Source organism: Vulpes vulpes, chromosome 3 (assembly GCF_048418805.1).
Source record: "Vulpes vulpes isolate BD-2025 chromosome 3, VulVul3, whole genome shotgun sequence".
Lineage (NCBI taxonomy): Eukaryota > Metazoa > Chordata > Mammalia > Carnivora > Canidae > Vulpes > Vulpes vulpes.
In genome coordinates this window covers 8329874-8350687 of record NC_132782.1, presented here as the reverse complement: position 1 = coordinate 8350687, position 20814 = coordinate 8329874, and the positions used below count along the sequence as shown (strand labels likewise).

The 20814-nt window shown below is 44.0% G+C and overlaps 1 protein-coding gene across 2 annotated transcripts in view; it reads left to right on the top strand.

Annotated features, from left to right (window-relative positions):
- Positions 1 to 14723: 14723 nt before the first annotated feature.
- Positions 14724 to 20814, top strand: part of DPP4 (dipeptidyl peptidase 4) — a 79951-nt gene continuing 73860 nt past the window's right edge. The window contains exons 1-3 of one of the 2 annotated variants that reach the window (XM_072751743.1): positions 14724 to 14861; positions 16040 to 16171; positions 16986 to 17073. In XM_072751743.1, the coding sequence (XP_072607844.1) occupies positions 14805 to 14861; positions 16040 to 16171; positions 16986 to 17073 (277 nt within the window). In that variant the 5' untranslated portion in view covers positions 14724 to 14804. Of the gene's footprint in view, positions 14862 to 16039; positions 16172 to 16372; positions 16592 to 16985; positions 17074 to 20814 lie in introns of those variants that run through there. The other variant, XM_072751744.1, reaches the window with a different exon arrangement.

The following is a 20814-nucleotide window of genomic DNA, read 5'->3' as shown; positions in this document are numbered from 1 at the left end:
ATGGCCAGGGGAAAGGAGGTGTTACAGAGGAATTTATAGACAAAGTTCAAAGGATTGGAAACAATAGGACCACACTTGACTTTGAGGACAATCTCTCTGAGCAAAGTATAGAGACGCAATGGAGGAACAGAGCTGAGGAGGGCAAAGGGGAAAGAGGACACTGGGAGTCAGAAGGCTGCTAGAAGTGGTAGTGGCCTACACTTGGAAGCAGTTTTGGGGCCTGGGAAGTGGGAAGGCCCAGTCTGGGGACTGATGTGAGGGAGGAAGAGCACACTGTGGGCTGTCCCCAAAGGTTTGTTAAGTTCCTCAAGCATATTGAGAGAAAGCGGTAAAGCAACGAATGCAGGTCAAATCCCATCACTCAGAACTCCATGGGAAACAACTAAAATTGAATACTCGCCAATAATGAAAATGGAGACCTCTACAAAATATTATGTAGTTATACAAAATAATGAGATCTTACCACTTGCAACAACACGGATAGACTTAGAGGATATAACACTCAGTGAAATAAGTCTGTCAAAGAACAAATACCATGTGATTTTACCCAGAAGTGGAATCTAAGAAACAAAACAAATGAACAAAGGGAGAAAAAGAGGCAAGAAAACCCCAGACTCTTAAATATAGAGAACAAACTGGTGGTCGCCAGAGGGGAGATGGGTTGGGGAAAATAGATTAAGGGGATTAGGAGTATACTTGTCTTGATGAGCACTGAGAAATGTGTAGAATTGTTGAATCATTATATTGTATACCCGAAACCGATACTACACTGTATGTTTTTTTTTAAGATTTTTAAAAATTTATTCATGAGAGACAGAGAGGGGGTGGGGGACAGAGACATAGGCAGACTCCATGCAGGAAGCCCGATGTGGGACTCGATCCTGGATCCCAGGATCACGCTCTGAGCCAAAGGCAGATGCTCAACCACTGAGCCATCCAGGCATCTCTATTACACTGTATGTTAATTATACCTGAATAAAAAAATGTAAAAAGTAGAGATCTCTCATGAGCTCTCCAGTATAACTATTCCTTTAAAAATCTTAAACTGCAGCATCCAGAGGGAAAAACCTCTGGTACTAAAGTACTCAAGTATTTAAAGGTATTTCTCTCTAATGGGATTAGAGATCTTAACCTAACTTCCTGGAATTGATAGGAGAGAAGGATTCTTTACCTCTAGTCAAGTGCAGTCATTCTAGGATTTTTTTTTTTTTTTGGATCATTCTAGGATTTTGCATTCCCTTGCTTTCCACAGAAAAAGATTTGCTCCATGATTAGCGAGCCTGTTAGTTTCCTCCTCACATTTCCGCTGCACCAAGCTATCAGATACTCATTAGCTTCTTTATTAAGACTATTAGATGCACACAAACTGAAAAAGAGCATTAACTCTTTTGCATAATTTAGAATTGTGATTTATTTCTGAACTCGGTATACTGGGACAAAATTATAAAGGAAGAGGGTTACGTATGGACATACATACGTATGTATGTATGTATGTATGTATGTATTCAACCCCAAAATGTTTCATATATTCCTTGGAATTCTCATTATAACAGTGAATTAAAATCTTTACTGATCATTTTTTATTAGTTTGTGTTAGCACTATTTATTCCTACAGAGTAGTTAAAAAATGTAAAGCACTTCTAGTGAAATACATAGTCTTCAGCAAGATAAAGGAAGAATCCCACATCTCTTCAATACAATTCATCTCTGACTCAAAGAACACAAGGTGTCATTTCACAAAATGTTACCGACATTAGGGTTGATAGTAAATTAATGTATTTTTCTATAAATTATAAGACTGATATTTAATTACAGGGTACAAAATAAAATAATTATGTCTTCTTCCATCAAGTACTGGTCTATTATAACATGGAACATGGTATTCGGTTTCTATTTTGCAGCTGTATTTAAAACAATATTTGAACTTACCTCCTTAAGTTAATAGCATTATGCTACTATTCTAACTTCAATTTTATATTTGACCCAGCATAGGATGTATGGTTTTATGAATAGACTTTAGACATATTAGGTTGTACTGTATTAAACTGTTATACTGAATCACAAATAATCAAGGATCAGCAATACCACATGGTTCAAATGTAATCTTCACATACTTGTTTTCTTATCCCTTTGCATTATCAGGAGGGATTAGCAATGGTCACCTAGTCATTAAGTGAATGTCTAAGAAAAATAACATCTATGCATCTATGCAGCATATATTCCATTAGCCACTAGTTAAAAGTTCTTCACCCATAAATAAGCATTAACTTCCTACAGGGACGACTGGATACAAAAGAGGTCCAGAAAACTGATCCTATGTACATTTGAGTTAAGTTTATGATTTTCACTAAGATAATAAAAGAGTTGTTTGTTTTTTGGTAAATTCTGTGCTTGAATAAGACTTCAAAGGGAAATTGCTAAACATAAATGACCTACTTACTAAGCATTGCCTTTCAAAACAATAGGGAGGATAGTTACTGAAAATTATCTACCAGCAATTCTTTCAATAGAGTCTAGGGGAAAAAAAAAAGAAAGAAAAAAAAAAAACAGTGGTTTTTCTTGGAAAAACAGGAAGATCCATGGACTTTAATTGGAAAACCTGGTTTGTCTGGGCGGTCTTAGTTTACTCCCCTCAAAAGTGAGAATGTCGTGGTCACTCCTCTTTCAAAGCAGCTGTCTGGCCTCGAAAGGACAGCGGGATATTAGGGGGAGAGATGCAGGCATGGTGCATTCTTGAGCCTCTGAGATCCAGCCAGAAGCTTAGAGCTGTCAGGTGAAGGTCTCTGTAGGGCCAAGGGTTGTCATATTTTGCCACTAGAGGTAGCATATCAGGAGTTGCACAAAATCTTTGGGTAGAGAGAAGCTCTTGCCATTTATACCTTTTTATGAATTATATTTATATTTATGCATTGATATAAAATAAAATATTTAGATTTATATGAAATTCTACACCTGTTTAGCAGTCTAAGTATCTTGAATTTTTGCATTTCTTTTATCCGTATATGCATTCTTCGTTTCGGAAAACCCTGAGAAAGAAAAAGAAAGGTTATAAACAGGAATTAGAAGATCTGGTCCCCGCCCACAACGTGTGTGCATTCTCCAGTAGAAAAGACGAACCTACCAGAAAGAGTTATAGAATACATCTCTCTACACAATCGTCCTCCTGCCTCAGGGCATCAGTCTCTACTACACACTTAGTGTAGCACCTCCCTTCCCAGAGCCCAAGCACTGCCTCTGAGACAAACTGCTGAATAGGATACTCTTCACAATCCCTCCTAGCCAGGGACTTCATCTGGGAAACCAATTCAGTCCTTTCTTTCTTTCTTTCTTTCTTTCTTTCTTTAAAATAAATTTATTTTTTATTGGTGTTCAATTTGTCAACATATAGAATAACACCCAGTGTTCATCCCATCAAGTGCCCACCTCAGTGCCTGTCACCCAGTCACCCCCACCCCCCGCTCACTTCCCCTTCCACCACTCCTAGTTCATTTACCAGAATTAGCAGTCTTTCATGTTCTGTCTCCTTTTCTGATATTTCCCACTTATTTTTTCTCCTTTCCCCTTTATTCCCTTTCGCTATTTTTTATATTCCCCAAATGAATGAGACCATATAATGTTTGTCCTTCTCCGATTGACTTGTTTCACTCAGCATAATACCCTCCAGGTCAATCCACGTCGAAGCAAGCTCCTCTGTCTTTGGGATCTACCTTAACCTTTGTTATGGTGGCGCAATATCTCAGAAATCCTGGCAGGAAAATTAAAATAATACTAGTGAAAAATAATTCTAATGACAGCTCCACTGCCATTTGTGGAGACTGCCATGTGCTCTTTTAAAATGTTTTACCTATTTCCCACACCTCTTTAATCCTTAACTACTGCTCGTAAAGTGCTGCTCCAAAAAGACAATGAGGCAGAGCCTGAGTAGGCAGGCCGCCCACGCTCTCTCTACTGTACCAATGTGGGTGTTGGTCCAGTGTTAGCCACCAAATAACCCAGAGATGGGAACAAAGAATGTTTGTCTGCATGACCACAAAATTCTGACCTGCCTGCCCCACCCTGCTCAAAGTTTCTAGAGAAATTCTGCAATGCATTTTAAAAACCTATTGGGACTTTAAATCTACAGAAAAAGAAAATTGCCAAATATACCCACTACCCAGAGAACACCATCATTACCTGTGTACCCACATCCCCTCTTCCTGGGTCATGTGCCACATGAGGATGTTCTTTTATAGCGGGTAACTGAAGCCCAGGCTGTCTTTTCCCCAGAAAAGTTGTCCTTTCCCCTCCGTCTCAGCTCCTCAAAAGGCAGTTTAGGATTATTGCATGTACATTCCTTTCTTCCTGTGAACATCTGTTCAACATCCTTCAAACTGGAACCCGTTCATGCACGGACCTTCGGGGCACTGGAATACTGACCCACAGCCTTTTCCTCTCACAACTATTTTTAGCCTCGTAAATTGTATTTTTTCAACATTTTAGTCATTATCATGTCTCTATTTTTTCTCCTCACTTCTCCATGTTGTGTAATATTCCTTTAAGTTATCCATTTCCAAGGAACTCAAAGAACTTGATGATTCAGCCCTCTGCCCACATACCCGCATGAGGCAGGAGGCTCTCCTCCCTGCTTATCTGAGGCATAAAATTGTTTGGCTCCAGTGTAGTTCTGTTTTTCCAGCTGTCAAGCAGCAGCTGACCAGATTTTTTTTTATACACACTGAAAACTGACATGCAGCAAAGTGTGTTATGGAGTGGAAGGGTGGATGCAGAGTCTCAAAAAAGCACAGAAGCAAAATAGAATCTTAGAACTCAGAGTGGCAATGAACCTATGCAGAAAGACAAGCTTGACAATTTTATTATGTGCCAGGTACCTGGCCAGCTGCTGGAAATAAACAGAATAAAACCTAGTCCTTGGCCCTTCAGAAGGGAAGGACACAAATGAATTAGCATTTATTCATTCAGTGAGTCTGTAAACACATTATGAGCAGCTATTACATGCCAGAATTTATTCTAGGCCCTGAGAGTACATCAGTGAACAACATAGACAAAAATCCTTGGAGACTACTGAATACAAAAATGCATAGTGGATAATTATATGGATTGGAGTGGGGCCTCTTGAGTTCAAATGCCGGCTGTGCAATCCTGGGAGGAAGGTTTGCCTTTCTGTGTGTCATCTGTAAAATCAGGATGGTAACAGTACCTATCGCATAGGGTTGTTAGGAAGATTATATAAGCTAATACAAGAAAAGAACTTAGAAGAATGTCTGGTACATAACATGAGGTCTATACTCTTAGCTATTATTACATTAGATACTCTGAAAATTAATAAAAGGAAGTCTTGTTTAGAATGGAGTCAGAAGGCTGGCAGGGGGAGCTTTCATGCCCTCATCATGCCCCAAGAGGAGGAGCTGTACCTTGCACTTCCCTGGACACTACTTTACTAACCCAGCAGGAGGAAAAAGGCTTCGCTAACCCTCAACACCCCAACCAACAAGGGATTGTCACAACTCAGCCAGTGAAGAGCCATCATACTTCAAACTCCCAGTTTGCTCTAATAGACTTTGGTTTATAAAGCGCCTCTTGACACCTCCCCTCCTTTCCTCTAGAAAAAAATAGTTTCTTTCCTTGGTTCTGAAGACTTGCCTATGTTTTCGCCATAGCCAGCATGGCTCTGATTATAATTCTCTGCTATTCCTAAATAAACCCATTTTTGCTGGTAAAGTTACGGACAGGATTTTTTTTTAAGATTAACAATAATTATGGGGCACCTGAGTGGCTCAGTCATTTAAGCATCTACCTTCAACTCAGGTCATGATCCTGGGGTCCTGGGATGGAGCCCTGCATCAGGCTCCTTGCTCAGTGGGGAGCCTGTTCTCCCTCTCCCTCTGCCTGCTGCTCTGCTTATGCTCCCTCTCTCTGTCAAATAAGTTAAATAAAATCTTAAAAACAATTACATTACAGAGTAAGAGCATTTTGTTAAAAGAAGTGAGGTATGAGGCTCTCTGGGAGTACAGAGGCAAAGCACCTTACTCAGGGCGTTGGGGGATTGGACAAAGCTTCTCAGAGGAACTTGCCACCCTAGTCCAGAAGGTTGAATAGGATTTTTCCCCATGAAAAACAAAGATTGTAGTACCAGGTAGAGGAAGGATTGTGTTTGAAGATTTGGAAGCCAAGGAGAGAGTAGTGATGCTTAGAAGTGCGCTTAACTTAGTGTAGGTGTGGGAGGTTGGGAGAAGGGTAAGAAGGAAGCAGAGATCAGATCATGTAAAGGAACTCTGGCTTTCTCCTTCAGCAGAAGTCATTAACTGTAACAGGAAAGTCACAGAGGATGCACTGGAGTGAAAGTACAAGAGGAGAAGCCAGTCAGAGGAGGCTACTGCAGTGACCGGGGGGTGGGGGTGGGGGGGGCGAGGAGCGGAGAGGAAGGCCTAAACTAACGTTCAGGACTTGAGCTTAGGGGAGCGTGGACAAATAGAGATTCTAAGGAAGCTGATGTGTAGGGTCAGGAATGAGTAGACATCAAGGAGGACTCCTGGGTTTCTGGCTTGGGCAATGTGGTGGGTGATACCTCTCCCTGAGGCGAGGCTCGATGGAGAAGGATCAAACTTGGTGTATGGGGGGGCCATTGGGGAGTGAGTATGGGCAGTGCCAGCAATAATGAATGATTAACTTACTGTTAGCTAGCTACATTCCCTCTAAAAGGCTTTTGAGTGATCCAGGCTGGGACAACAAGGAGCTCAGGATCCAGCAGAGAGATCCCAACTAAAGATATATGTGGAGAAGTCCAACATGGAAAGCTTCTGGGAGTAGCTGAAATTACTCATTTATTATCTCATTAAATCTCCACCACTCTGTGAAGTAAGTTTTAAAAAAAGACCCACGGGCATATAATAATTGGATGACAGACCCAGGCTTGTCTGACTTTAAAATCTTCACTCTTTCCTCTTCTCCACATTGCCTTCTGGGTGGTACGTCAAGTGGCTGGAAGAAGCAGTTGTTTCTGTGTTCCTGGTTTCGGTACATTGCTGAGTTCACTCCAGATCCACCCTGCTGTAGTTTCTGGAAATACAAATATTAATAAACCATGTCTGCCACAGTCAAAGCAGGGTATAAGAGACAGAAAGACACAGGTCATTTGATATAATATAGTAAAGGTAGTGACAGAGGTATGCACAGCGTATATTTGCCACCACCTTTGAGAATCAGGAAGGGCTCTGGCCTCAAAAGTCTTGATAAAAGTGCATGTCCGATCATGTTTGTTCATCAGAATAGATGGAGGTTAAGAGCGGAGAAAGGGGTGGAAAGGTGGGGCCTTTGCCTGAGGGAATTCATTTGGAGGAGACATCACACAAAGGGCTACTTGGCATAGAAGGGACAATGAACAGAGAAGACAGTAAGGCCTGGGAGGGAAAGAGAAGGAAGGGTGCCTAGGGGACTGTCACACTCTAAACATCAGATCCATAGCTCAGTGCATTCGTGTGGCCTCTGGGAATTCTAATATACTTCCCCAGCCTCCCTGCAAAAAAAAAAAAAAAAAAAAGCTTTTGGGGGGCTAGGAAAGCCCAGTCATCTCTGGAATTTGGTCTTGGATTTCGCTAGCAAGTTTGGAGGATTAGCAATTGTAAACACATTTGTAAACACTGTGATCTCCATGATGGGCCTGACTTGTTCACTGGGCCATTCCCAGGACACTGCCTGGCAAAGTAGCATTTCAATAAATACGAACCTTGATGGAGTTAAAGCTAAATGTAAATAAACAGTTAGTTATATTCAGAATATTAAAAAGTTTTTCTAAAATACATTGTACAGCTACGTAATAGATTTACTATGTTGATATTGTTTGGTCTTCTGAGTAGAAGCCAGAGCCCTGAGTTGCCCATTGAGGAACCTCTGATGGTCATATTTGTGGCCATCATCTAGTTTCTATCTGAAAGATGTTGAATGGTCTTTGCAATGTTATTCATAACCACATGACCTGATTTAGAGTCAATCTTCTGTTAAAAAAGAATGCCACAGACCCAAAATGGAACCACATAAACCAAGTCACCAAACCAAGGCTTAATATCTAAGCTAATTGCAGTCCCAACCTCCTTCATAAATGCAGCCTTCATGGGACACTCAGGAATTTTCTGATCAGCACCAATCAGGTCATTTGTCACATGGGCTCACCATCCCTGAAAATAAAATGGGGTGGTCCACCTCAAAAGATCCTCTGCCCTTCCCCCTAAACGAAGGTTACCTTACCTAGAATAATCCTCCCTTTTTCTTTTGTTAATAATTTCCTTCTCCCACCTTACTTTCCTATAAATACCTTCTGTTATATACAACTCCTCAGAACTTCCTTCTTCCTGCTAGATGGGATGCTGCTCGATTGATGAATTGTTTAATAAAGTCAAGTAGATCTTCCACTTAGTTGAATTTTATTTTTTAACGCTTCTAATCAAATTCATAATCCATTGTTTCTTGTGAAATATTTTATAGTTTGCCAACATATTAATGCTAACACACCAGCGGATGTGACAGAAAGACTTAACCAGAAAAAGATAAACATTTGTTTTGCTTTTGTTTTTGTTTTTAAGAGATAAACATTTGTAATGAAATCCTCAAGAAGTAGCCACTTGAGCACTGAATCTTTTCCTGGGCATCATCAAAGTCAAAGTCAACATGTAAGTATTCAACAAACTCAGTCGTCATGTATTTTTCTGTGTAAGACTCCCCTTGAGTGACAGACCAGAGTTTTTTAGCAACGGCCTCTATTTCCAAGCATCTTTGAATATTACAACTGCTACAGTCAAATGGCCACAAAATGTGGACACATTATTTGAATTATTAAGATGCTGTGGCTGATAAAGGACTAGACAAATGATGGTTTAACAGCCTTTGGGGTGCACAAAGAAAACAAAGACCCATGAATAAGGTATGCTTGCTACTGAAACACTGGAACATAGAAATGAGAGAATTATTATTTATGGCGTCTTTTTGAACGTGTAAGGTCTTCTATGGTTACACTTTCATTCCATGTTATGGAAATAAACAAAGACCACCCAAATTAGAAGGCTATTTTTTTCAGAACTTAATATAGTAAAGAAGTCAGCCACCATCACTTGGCATTTGGACTCAAAGCCAGGGAGGGGAGTGGGAGTGCTTTATGGGAAAAAAATCAAAACATAACAGGGGGACTTCAAGTATGCTCTGATGGGAGATTATTGGCATGGGAAAACAGGAGGCAGGCTAACTAGAAGTGGAATATTTTGCAAGATTGGATTGGGGAGCATATCCTTCTTTTTTTGATTAGTTCCAAATTAGAGGCAAGGGAAGTTGGTAGTCATTGACCAGGTCCTGACCACTCTGGGCAGGTTGCTATAGAGGTTGTGAGACAGAATCCAATTGTCATATATGGTCTGGCCATTTTCTGCATGCATATGCAGTTTCTGAGCATTAAAATGTCAGAGCTTAGTGGGGCACCTGGGTGGCTCAGTGGCTGGGTGTCTACCTTTGGCTCAGATCATCATCCCGGAGTCCTGGGATTGAGTCCTACATCAGGCTTCTTTCAGGGAGCCTGCTTCTCCCTCTGCCTATGCTTCTGCCTCACTCTCTGTGCCTCTCATGAATAAGTAAAATCTTAAAAAAAAAAAAAAAAAGAAAGAAAGAAAGAATTCAGAGGTTAGCTTTCCCAGAATGCTCACTGTATCTACCATATGCTGGAACCAGCACTCTAAAGGAGTAATGATAGGCTGCTGATCCTGAGTAATTGCCACATTCTTGTTGGAACTGTGTCTTCACTATATAGCAAGCATTCTCAATGGGGGCAATATAACCCCAAGGGACTTTGGGGGCGGGGGGCAAAAAATGTTACTCTTCTTATATATAAAGCACAGATATATAGAGAATATATTGTACATAAAGAGCGATATGGTATATCTGTGGTCTTTAAGTTTCATAGGGAGTTGATTAGAAAAAAAAATATCTAAAAAAATATCTAAAACAAGTCTGGAGTGGGGAAGGGTAAAGAATATAATAAAGAGAGAGAGAGAGAGAGAGAGAGAGAGAGAGACTATAGAGCCTAAGTATTTCTACCTATAACTATTCTTTCCAGCCATGGAACTAAATAGCCTTTGACCACCCCTTTTTAGACTGCATTTGCTGTGCAGTTTCTGGCTCTTCAAACTTGTTCCTAATTGGTTTAGTTTCTGTTTGAAACACTACAACTACTTCTTCTCTCAAAGCGTGGGGAATATTATCAGAATAAATGTCTGCGTACACCCGTAGCAAAGACTTCCATGTGGTATCATTAAGAAGATCCAACTTCCCTTGGAGGTTGACCTCCAACCCCTCTCTAGTTGTCTCTTACCCATCCAGCATAGACTTCCGTCTGATTCTCGCAGCTGAAGTTCAAGTATGACCTTTCTCTGGCAAAAACTTCAGTGGCTCCCTAGCACCTGTTGAATATTGAATTTAAGACTGAAGAATATTCCACAACGGACCATTATTTCCCAACATTCTCAAATACCCTGCATCCTGGTGAAACTAAGCCTAATAGGTATTCCCTGAAGCTCTTCCAACTTTTTCATTCAGCCTTTGAGTGCAGTTATTTCTTTGGCCCCAAAGTTCTCCTTTCTATATACGTGAATCCATAGGAGCATCCAGCTAGCTAGCTGTCTTAAATATATCTCTTGGTAGAACTGAATTTTGTTGCAAATGGATTCCATTAAGAATACAAGCAGAATAATCTTCCAAACTATAGTTGGTAGGAAAAGCAGAAAACTGAACCGAAACAGATGGAGTCAATGTTGAAGGTAACCTGTAAAGTGAGTTTCAATCTGGATTTTAAAGAAAGTGAGATGTGAGATTGGCTTGGGCAGCAGGAGTTCATTCCCAGATAAGTGGGGCAGGTTACATGGAGACTAGGTGTCCACTGAGCAAAAGAGCAAATAAAAACCTTTGTACTTACTTTACTTATCCTCCAGGGCCAAGGCCAAGGAGGAAAATCTGTTCAGTTCCCTCACTACCCCCTCTGCCCTCACCAGCCTCCCTCTCTCCCTCCCTCCTACAGGTGAGATCCCATTTCTTCCATGCATCTGGTTCCATCCCCCAAGAGCACAGAGAAAGATTTAGGATATTTTTTCTTCACTTATCATTTCATGTTGTTGTTTTTTCAACACTTACTGACTACTGATGTGTTCTGAGCATTTCCCTCGGCCCTGGAGAATAAAGGATGGAAGGAAATGATAAAAGAATAAATGGAACATTTCCAATCTTGATGAGGAGATGATTTATCAAATAACACATACTATAATGGTGTTGGGGGTTTATTTGGTTATTTTTCATGTGGACTCTCCCATTCATTCCTCAACCTTCCCTTCCCTGCCCAGTACCCAATGCGGCTGACCCCTATAGACAACATGTCCTATTACCAGGCTCCTTTGCCCTCTGCCCTTAGTTGGGTTCAGCCAATGGCAGGTACCAGCAAGATATTAAAGAGAAGTAGGAGAAAGGGACCAACGTACTTATTCCTTTTGCTTTTTATCTACTCTGCGCTGCCATCTGACACTGGCTGCATCTTTGCAGAGCAATACCTGACTCTAGGTGACCCTGCCCCCAACACTCAAGGTTCTTAAAAAGGGGTTATTCTCATAAATAGCTACAGGGATAACATGATAACCAGAGCATTTCACCTGCAGTGATGTGGTTCACTCATCAGCAAGAACGAAGGAGATGGGCAGTATTCTAACCAGGGCTGGATTTAAGCGATCAGAAAAATTCTAGGACTGGGACAGAAATCTCCCTTAAGTTGCCATCATAGAAATTCACAGCCTCTCATCAAGTTTTCAGACTCAAATCATGCATTCTCAAGCCAGAATGCCATGTTTAAAATGAAGGCCAGATCTTTTTGAGGAAGGAGCCTGCAGTGCTGCTGCACTGAATACCTCAAGTCTTCTTGCAAGTCTTCCTTGGGGATGGTACAGTTGACTTTGAAAATGACCCGTGAAAACGGACATGCTCAGACATCTGAGGGGTTATTAAACACTGGTCCTAGGTTTCTACTCATTTCTACAGAGTTAAAACACACTATGGCCCAGTGGTGTATTCGTTTCCTATTACTGCTATAACAAATTACCACAAAGCTGGTGGCTTAAAGCAACACAAATGTGTCATCTTATGGTTCTGGAGGTGAGAAGTCTGAAAGAGGTCCTACTGGGCTCAAGTCGAGGTGTCATCAGGGGTGCATTCCTTCTAGAGGCTAAGGGGGGAAATCTTTTCCTTGCTTTTTTCAGCTTCTAGAGTCTTCACTCCCTGGCTTGTGGAGAGACATTATAGTAATAAAGACCAAGAGGAAGCCTCTGGAACTGTCCCTCCTTCATATCTATATGGTAAAATCAAGTGTAATACCACATCCCTGGGCAAGTACAGAGATTAGGGTCACTACCTAAGAAACCAAAAAATGCAAGAATGCTGGTTCTCTATCCTATACTCAATTAATTTCCCTGTTCAGCCAGTGCAAAAGTAAAATGAATTCTGGAAAATGATTACAAATCAATCTCAGCTGCCACTTCTAGGGTGGTGATCTTACTGGGTCAAACATTACAGTCCCAGTATCTGGGGGCTATTTACCTGAATACTTTTTTCTTGATCTAATTAATAAGACCATCCAAAAGAGTTTGCCTTAACTTAGGAGGGTCAGCAGTGTAGTTTTACCATCTTACCTCACAGCTACATCAACTCTCTTCCTCCCTCTCATAATATGGTCTCCTGGGACCTTGATCATCTTGATATCCCATAGAACATCACACTGGTCCATCACATGAGTAACATGATGCTAACTGGATCTCAAGTACAGTAAGTAACAATTTCTTTACGTGCTGTAGTAAGACTGAGATTAAATCCCATAAAAATTGTTGCAAAGTTTCAAGGAATTCAGTAGTCCAGCGCATGTCAGGCTATCTTCTTTGAAACAATAGTAAGTCACTATTCCTTGCATGCCCACCACAAAAGGAACAATGTTTGCCAGAACTCTTCAGATTTTGGAGAAACAATATACCACAGCTGGATGTGCTTCTCCAACCCATTTGCTCAGTACCCTCTAGGTCTGTCTGTTTTGAATGAAGCCTGGAGCAAAAGAGGGCTTCCAAGTCAAGGCTGCCCTGATGTTTGGATCTTAAAGACCTAGCAGACACAATAGTTATTAGACACACCTGTGGCAGACAGAGATACTGTACAGAACCTCTGGAAAACTCCAATATAAGAATCATAGAATATATGCCTGGGCTTCTTAGAAAAAAAGTCATGCCCTCTTTGTCGATTTATTAGTTATCTATTCATGTGTAATAAAATACCCACAAAACTTAGGGGCCCATCTTAGATTTTGGTTACAGCACTATATTGTTCATATAGTGAACAATGATTCACTATATGAAAATCGACCCCTCTCTTCCTACAGGGCCCTGGTAGAGAAAGAATGCATGATCATGACACACCAAGCATATTAGCGTGCTACCAAAGTACCACAAACTGATTTCTTACAAATCAGAAGTGGATGGTCTCACAGTCCTGGAGGCTGGCAGGCCTGGATCAAGAGAAGAGCAGGGTTGGACCCCTCTGAGCTTGTGAAAGAAGAACCTGTCCCTAATTTCTCTCCTTGGCTTATAGATAATCATCTCTTTGCATCTTTTTACATCATCTTCTTTCTATATGTGTCATCTGTGTCCAAATTTCCCCTTTGTATAACCAGTCATGTTACATTAGAGCCCACCCTAATTATTTCCTTTTCACCTGATTACTTCTGTAAAGACCTTATTTCCAAATAAGGTCACTTTCTGAACTACTGGGGATTAGGACTCCAGTATGTCTTTTCTGGGGGAGCAGCATCTCATTATTAAGTGAAAACAGTATTTATAAGATATGCCAGGAGAGCCTAAATGGTCCAGCAGGCACAAGAAAATCACAAGAGCAGAGAACTTGGCCTCCGTGATGGCTTTTCCCACTGCTTCCATGTCTCTCCCTCAGCACACACCTGTCGCTTCTGGGGAGGTCTGGATAGCCAGGCCACAGACGGAGGAAGTGCCAGCCTTATGCAGAGTGAGCTGGCCCCAATCCTAAGTGGATGGCTGCCAAGCCACAGCCCTGCTCAGGGCTGCTCCGAAACACCATAGGAAGAGAAATCTTCCTAAGGGACAGAACTTTTATTACAGCTGTTTTTCCATTTTGTATGGAAAGAGAGATGGCCTGATACAAGATCAACACTGACTCAAAGGTGGTAGCTAATGTGTTGGCCAGCTGGTTCCTTAGGGACTTGGAAAAAACAAGACTGAAAGACTGGTGATAAATAAGTTGCAGTAAGGGAGATTTGGGAAAGATTATCTGGGAGTGGGAAGAGTGTCTCATGGAATGTCCCTCCAGGGAAGAAGATTATCTGTCCCACGGATGTCAGCCAAACTTCCGCCAGCATCCCCTTGCTGGATGTACAGGCATGGAAGTCTAGCATGGGCTCAGCTCTACTGCCTTCACTCCCCAAGGCTGATGTGACCGTGGCTTCCCACTTCCATTGCTTTGTGTAGAACGGAGGTGAACCCTGAGCCCCCAGTATGGTGCCATTCTCTGTAGTCCTTGTTGGATGGCCCTTTTCACAGTTCCTGCTCCCAGGCTCCAGTAGCACTATCGACTCACCTTGTGAGCAGGTGGAAAGGGGAGGAGCGATCTGAGATATACTTGGAAAAGCAGACTGGAGAGGAATTGGTGGCCACGTGAATATAGGAGAATGGAGAAGAAAACCTGAGATGACTGAAGTTTTCAGGTTTTGTGAATGGTGAATGGGAACACTTTTAATGAAAACAGAAAGAAAAAAAAACAGAGATGATCAGAGAAGGGTAAGGAGAGACGGAGGAAGGGGGTGAAGAGTGCAGTGTGAGCCTCCGGGGATGGGTGTGGGGAGCACATGTAGGTATCATGAGCAACCAGGGGGCAAGAGGGAAAAAAAAATCCCTGCGTTTAGAAGCCAAGTCAGCACTTGAGATGAAGGGTGAACACTGGAATCTCTTCCTAACCCTGCGCTACTGTCCCACAGGACTTCACGTGCTTAATCTTTTACCTCTAACTACGGACAGAGCGTTTGCTTTTCAGCTGCAGTAAACAAGCCGGAGAGGCCGATAAGGGGTGGGAGTACTTATCCTCAGGAAAGGAAGGAAGGAAGGAAGCATAGGGAGTCCCTAAAGGCAAATGTTGACCAGGTATTTTATACTGAAAGTGCCAAATGCAGGGACCTCGTGTGTCTCATCCCACATCTCTCTCTCCAGCGACTGAAAGAGGGAAAGAGGGTCGGGGACCTTGTAGCCACTCAAATATTTGGGGAGTGGACGGAATAAATGGGAATAAATGCCACAGAGGAGAGGGAGGGAAGGAAGGAAGGTAGAAGGAAGGAGGGGAGGAAGGAAGGAAGGAAGGAAGAAGGAAGGAAGGAAGGAAGGAAGGAGGAAGGGAGGGAGGGAGGAATGAAGGAAGGAAGAGGGAAGGGAGGAAGGAAGGAAGGAAGGAAGGAAGGAAGGAAGGAAGAAGGAAGGAAGAAGGAAGGAAGGAAGAAGGAAGGAAGGGAGGGAGGAATGAAGGAAGGAAGAGGGAAGGGGGGAGGAAGGAAGGAAGGAAGGAAGGAAGGAAGGAAGGAAGGAAGGAAAGAGCGGAGGAAGGAAGGAGGGGAGGGAAGGAGGAAGGAAGAAAGGGAGGGAGGGAGAGAGGCAGGGAGGGGGGAGGCACCTACAGGGCACAGTGGGGAGCTGGGGAAGAGCGAAGACTCATGGAACCTTCTTCTCTTCCCTAAACTCTTTGCAAGACTGAAAGATGGGAGTGAATCAACCATGTGAAGTGAAGGTCAAGAACTCGGGCTGAGGGCAGGCCCCAAGGAGTCCGAGCTGAGACCCTTGGACAAGTGCCTTAACCTTTCTGTGCCCAGCTTGTCTCCCTGTAAGATAAACGCGATAAGTGCTTAGGGCAGAGCTGCTGGGAAAAGTAAGCTCCACGTAAGTGTGACTGTTGGTTTTGGCATCTCGAGGAGGAGGTAAGCTGCGGGACAGGCTGGGAATTCCCCGCTGGCCCAGGGGGCCTTCAGGAGCCTTCACGAATGAGTCACTGCCTCGTGTCACCTGGCCTTCCGGGAGCTGGGGCCCCGCACAGAGCCCGAGCCGCGGTGAGCGCCCCGCACCTGCGCTCCGCACCTGCGCCCCGCACCTGCGCCCCGGGGGCCGCCCCGCCCGCACCTGCGCCCCGCACCTGCGCCCCGCACCTGCGCCCCGGGGGCCGCCCCGCCCGCACCTGCGCCCCCGGGGCTGCCCCGCGCGCTGGGCACGGGGGGAGGCGCCTGTGGGGCGCCCGCGGCGGGGATGCCAGAGCCCCGCGCCCTCGCGCCCTCGCGCCCTCGCCCGCCGCGGCCGGGCCTTTATACGGAGCGGGCCGGGCGCTCACTAATGTTTAACTCGGGCCCAACCGGCGGGCGCGGCGGGACTGGGCGGCCCGGGCGGCGGGGCCGGACGCGCGTCTCCGCGGCCGCCTGACTTGAGGCCGCCGCCCGCGCCCCGCGCTCAGTTCCGGGCCCGCGCCGAGGATGAAGGTGAGTGCGGCGCCGCCCGCCCCGCCGCTCCAGGTGCCGCCCGCCCCGCGCCCCCGCACCCACCCCGAAGCTCCAGCCGCGGGGCCGGGGGCTCCCGGGGAAGCGCGGGGCCGCCCTCCGGCAGGTGGCGGGACGTCCCGGGCCGGGGCCGCGGGAACCGGCGGAGAGCGGGGGAGGCGCACGGCCGCGCGGTCGCAGGCTCCTCGCTGCTCGGCTCCGGGGCGGCGCCGGCCCCCGGGCGCTAAAGGGCGCGCGCGCCCCGAGGTCAAGGGCGGCCGCTCGGGCAGCCTCGCGCCGCGGACCCCTGGGCCCCCTGCACCCCCGGGGCCCCGCCCCCCCCCCGCCGGCCCGAGCCGGGCTCGCCCTGACCGCACGCCCTCTGCCCGGCTTGCAGACGCAGTGGAAGGTGCTCCTGGGACTGCTGGGGCTTGCAGCGCTCGTCACCGTCATCACCGTGCCCGTGGTTCTGCTCAACAAAGGCAGTAAGTTTGCAACCTTTGCAAAAGATTGAGACGGTTGGAGACCAGGGTCAGGTTCTCTGTCACCGCGCCGAGGCGACGAGGGATCCCGCCGGGGGCTTGGAGCCGCGAGCCCGGCGGCCGCCGAGGCTTCCCCCGCGCCCTCGCTGCTCCTGGAGAGCGCGGCTGCGTGCCCCCGGGCTCCCGCTCAGGCCGCCAGAGCCTCCTCTCGTAAACGCGCACCTCCTGACATCAGGACGAGTCTTCGGATTTCTTTTCTTATGAAACTTAAGTTTAAAGGTTTCACTTTAATATGATTTACATTAAAAAAAAAAAAAAAGCCAAACCTTTGTAGTTGTGATGTTCAAAGGAACAGATGTGGTGTCCAAAGGTCTCCAACAGTAGATGTCAGAAAAGGAGGGAAGAAGTAAGGGAAGGAAAAGCCCCAGAATACAGTTTTGAGAAAAGTCTACACGGGGAACCCAGGTTCTTTTCCTTCTGGGATGATGAAAAATGCATTAATCAGAGAGTTAAGATGCAGAGAAATAACGACTTGACCGTTTGTAGAGATATATCATAATAAATCATAAAGCTGGTGTATATACATGGTGATATTCTGGGGGGTGGGTGAGGGTGGAAAGAATCAGTGATGTTTGGTGGATTCTTTGATTTAAAGCCAGCTTCGTTTTTTTAGGTTTCCTGACCCAGTTCAGCTCTAGCTCTTAATATAAAACGTCCCTGTAATGGGATACACATTATTGGATGCAAACAACTGAGAATATCTAGTTTGGGTTTCCTCTGGCCTTACTTTCCTTTTAAGTAAATATTTACTTTCGTTTCAGTATTACACATTCTAGTCGGCCAACTGAAGCATTCTCTCTGGATGGTCTAGTCAACCAGGAAATGTGCAGACAGTGCTCGCACACTGAGGGGTCTTCTCCAGATTTCAAGGTGACAGCTCGGAATTAGTTTGCGAAGCTGTCAAGAACTATGTTTGCCTGACAATTTCAGGGTCAGGGCAAAGGTGCCAAAGGTTAAATACCTGAGTGGGTTGACCTATTGATGATTTTTAGTTAAGCAAGCAAATGGTTGCTACCATTTTAGACAATTCAATGGCAGACATCAGTTCCCTTACATTTGACTTTGTTGTGTTAAAATAGAACTTTGTAAGTTCTAAAATGATACTTTGTCAATTTAAACAACCACACACACAAAGCCTTGTTGTAAGAAAAGAATGGGCCGTCCATACAATCAATAAATATTATGCTACTTGCTGCAAATATAAAGATTAGTAAAATTAATAAATTAATTTATAAAGGTCTCTGACCTCAAGAAGCTTATAACTACTGGGAAACGAATACACAAAAAATCAAAGTAACCTGGATAGCCCATTTGTCTCCAGAACGTCGCTGAGGCACCAGGGCATCACTGGAAGGATGGGCATAAAACTATAATTATCAGAGCATCCCTTAAGGCAAGTTGGAAGGAATACTTGAGTTTGATAAACCACTTGAAATAGGCAGTGCAATGGCCTGGGGGCCTGAGTCATGCAACAGCCTTCTAGAGGTAATTTGCTTTGTGGGGTAAGGCAGGCAGACTGGGAAGGGGCTGTCTTGCCATTTCCTTAGTCTCTTCCCCAAATGAAATTTGGACAAGTATTTCAGGAACATTTTTTTTTTAATGGGGATTTCTCCAGAGATTCATGTGTCTTCATCTAAACATTATGATTTGATTTATCAAACATCCCAGTAGATTAGAAAGATTACTTCTGGGAAAGTCAGGGAAGTCTTTTCACGAGAAGTTTCTTCTAAAGGGATGCTTGAATAGTTGATATCAGTGTCTGGAGATAAGGTTTTACAGAAAGTGTAAACACCTTGCGAGTCTTAGAGACACAAGATCACGTCCTGTAATTGGATCAGAAAAGGACTCCTAGCAAAGAGGAAGGTGGGCAGCAGCAAAAGGAGTTGATTTTAACCTGTGGGTGATGAGAACTACTGGAGAACTTTGCACATTCCTGGACTGGTGGGCATGACAGTGGGAATGTGGGTTGAGTGGGGCAAGGCTGGAGGGGAAGCAGGGAAGTGTCCCAGAAGACTGATGATGCAGAGCAGAATTTGGAGGCTCAGGCCCTCAAGCTACTCAGAAATGTGAACAATTAGACTTTGGTAATTGATTCAATGTAAAAGGAAGGAGAGTGTGGCTAAGGATGCCTTGTTGGGCAACTAGGTGAATATATGGTTTCATTGTGGACTTTATTTACACTTAAGAAATAACACCCAAGTTATTTCTTTTCTCATATTTCTTAATTGGCATGTATATATATTTGAGGAGAAAGGAGAAATCCTCCGGTTTCAACTGCTGCTTTATCATAGGGGACAGAGTTGAAAGCTCAGGAATGTGGCATTTTCACTAAATCAACAATCTCATTCCCAGGCTGTGCCATGTGAAGGACAGCTTTCTTACAAAGAATCCAGAGTTACCACCCCAGAAGTTGTTCGCCATATTGCCAATCTAGTTTTAAAGTAAATTTAAAAAAAAAAAAGTACTGGGGAGGTAAAGAGGATAGGAGGTAGGAGAGAATAAATGGACAGGAAAGGAAGGAAAAGAAAAGAAGAAAAGGGGAAGGAGGAAGATTTAGAAAAAACAAAGTCCTACATCATGTGGAAAGCTAAGGCATAAACAGCCAAAAAGAAGGAGGAAGAAATGAGCAAACTCAAGTTCATCCCCTGAAAAGTTGGTTTAAGAGAAGGTTAAGTATTTCCATATTAAACAATGACTTCAGCAGAATTAAACACATCCAGAAGAGAGAGAGAGAGACAGAGAGACAGAGACAGAGACAGAGAGGCATGAGCTAATACTACTGTAGGATTTTTTAAAAAGTATTTTATTTATTTATTCATGAGAGACACAGAGAGAGAGAGAGAGAGAGAGAGAGAGAGAGAGAGAGGGGCAGAGGGAGAAGCAGGCTCCATGCAGGGAGCCCGATGTGGGACTTGATTCTGGGTCTCCAGGATCACGCCCTGGGCTAAAGGCGGCGCTAAACAGCTAAGCCACCGGGGCTGCCCTGTAGGATTTTTAGAATAAAAACTCCCTGAGGTCAGGAATTATTCATTTTGTCGAGCAAAAATAAAAGTTCACCTCTTCCTGTATGTATAATAAAGGATTGTATTTTTATTTTAAACCCTTCAGATATCAAATTATAGAAGGATATTACATGTAAGCATTCCATTTCCCAGAGAATCATCAGTAAACTAGTAAATATACTTTACTCTTAATGAAAGCATAGAGGGATCCCTGGGTGGCGCAGTGGTTTGGCGCCTGCCTTTGGCCCAGGGCACGATCCTGGAGACCTGGGATCGAATCCCACATCCGGCTCCCGGTGCATGGAGCCTGCTTCTTCCTCTGCCTGTGTCTCTGCCTCTCTCTCTCTCTGTGACTATCATAAATAAATAAAAATAAATCTTAAAAAAAAAAAAGAAAGCATAGAAATCCTCGTGGCTTAGCAATTCCTTTATTTCCCCTTTCACTTTATGTTATAGGCTGTGCTTTTGAAATCTTTGTCAAATAGTTTCATTATTGAGTTGTTATTTGTCAGATAGTTTTATTTTTGAGTTTTATTATGGGATAGAAGTGTATCTGTTCTTCTTTGGTCCTTTCCACTGTTTTAGCAGTAAATTTCCTCAATATCTTCTTTCAGTGCATGGGAAATTTGACTGCTCACCCATCCATCATCAGTCATAGAAGGAAACCCAAATGTGAAGGAGA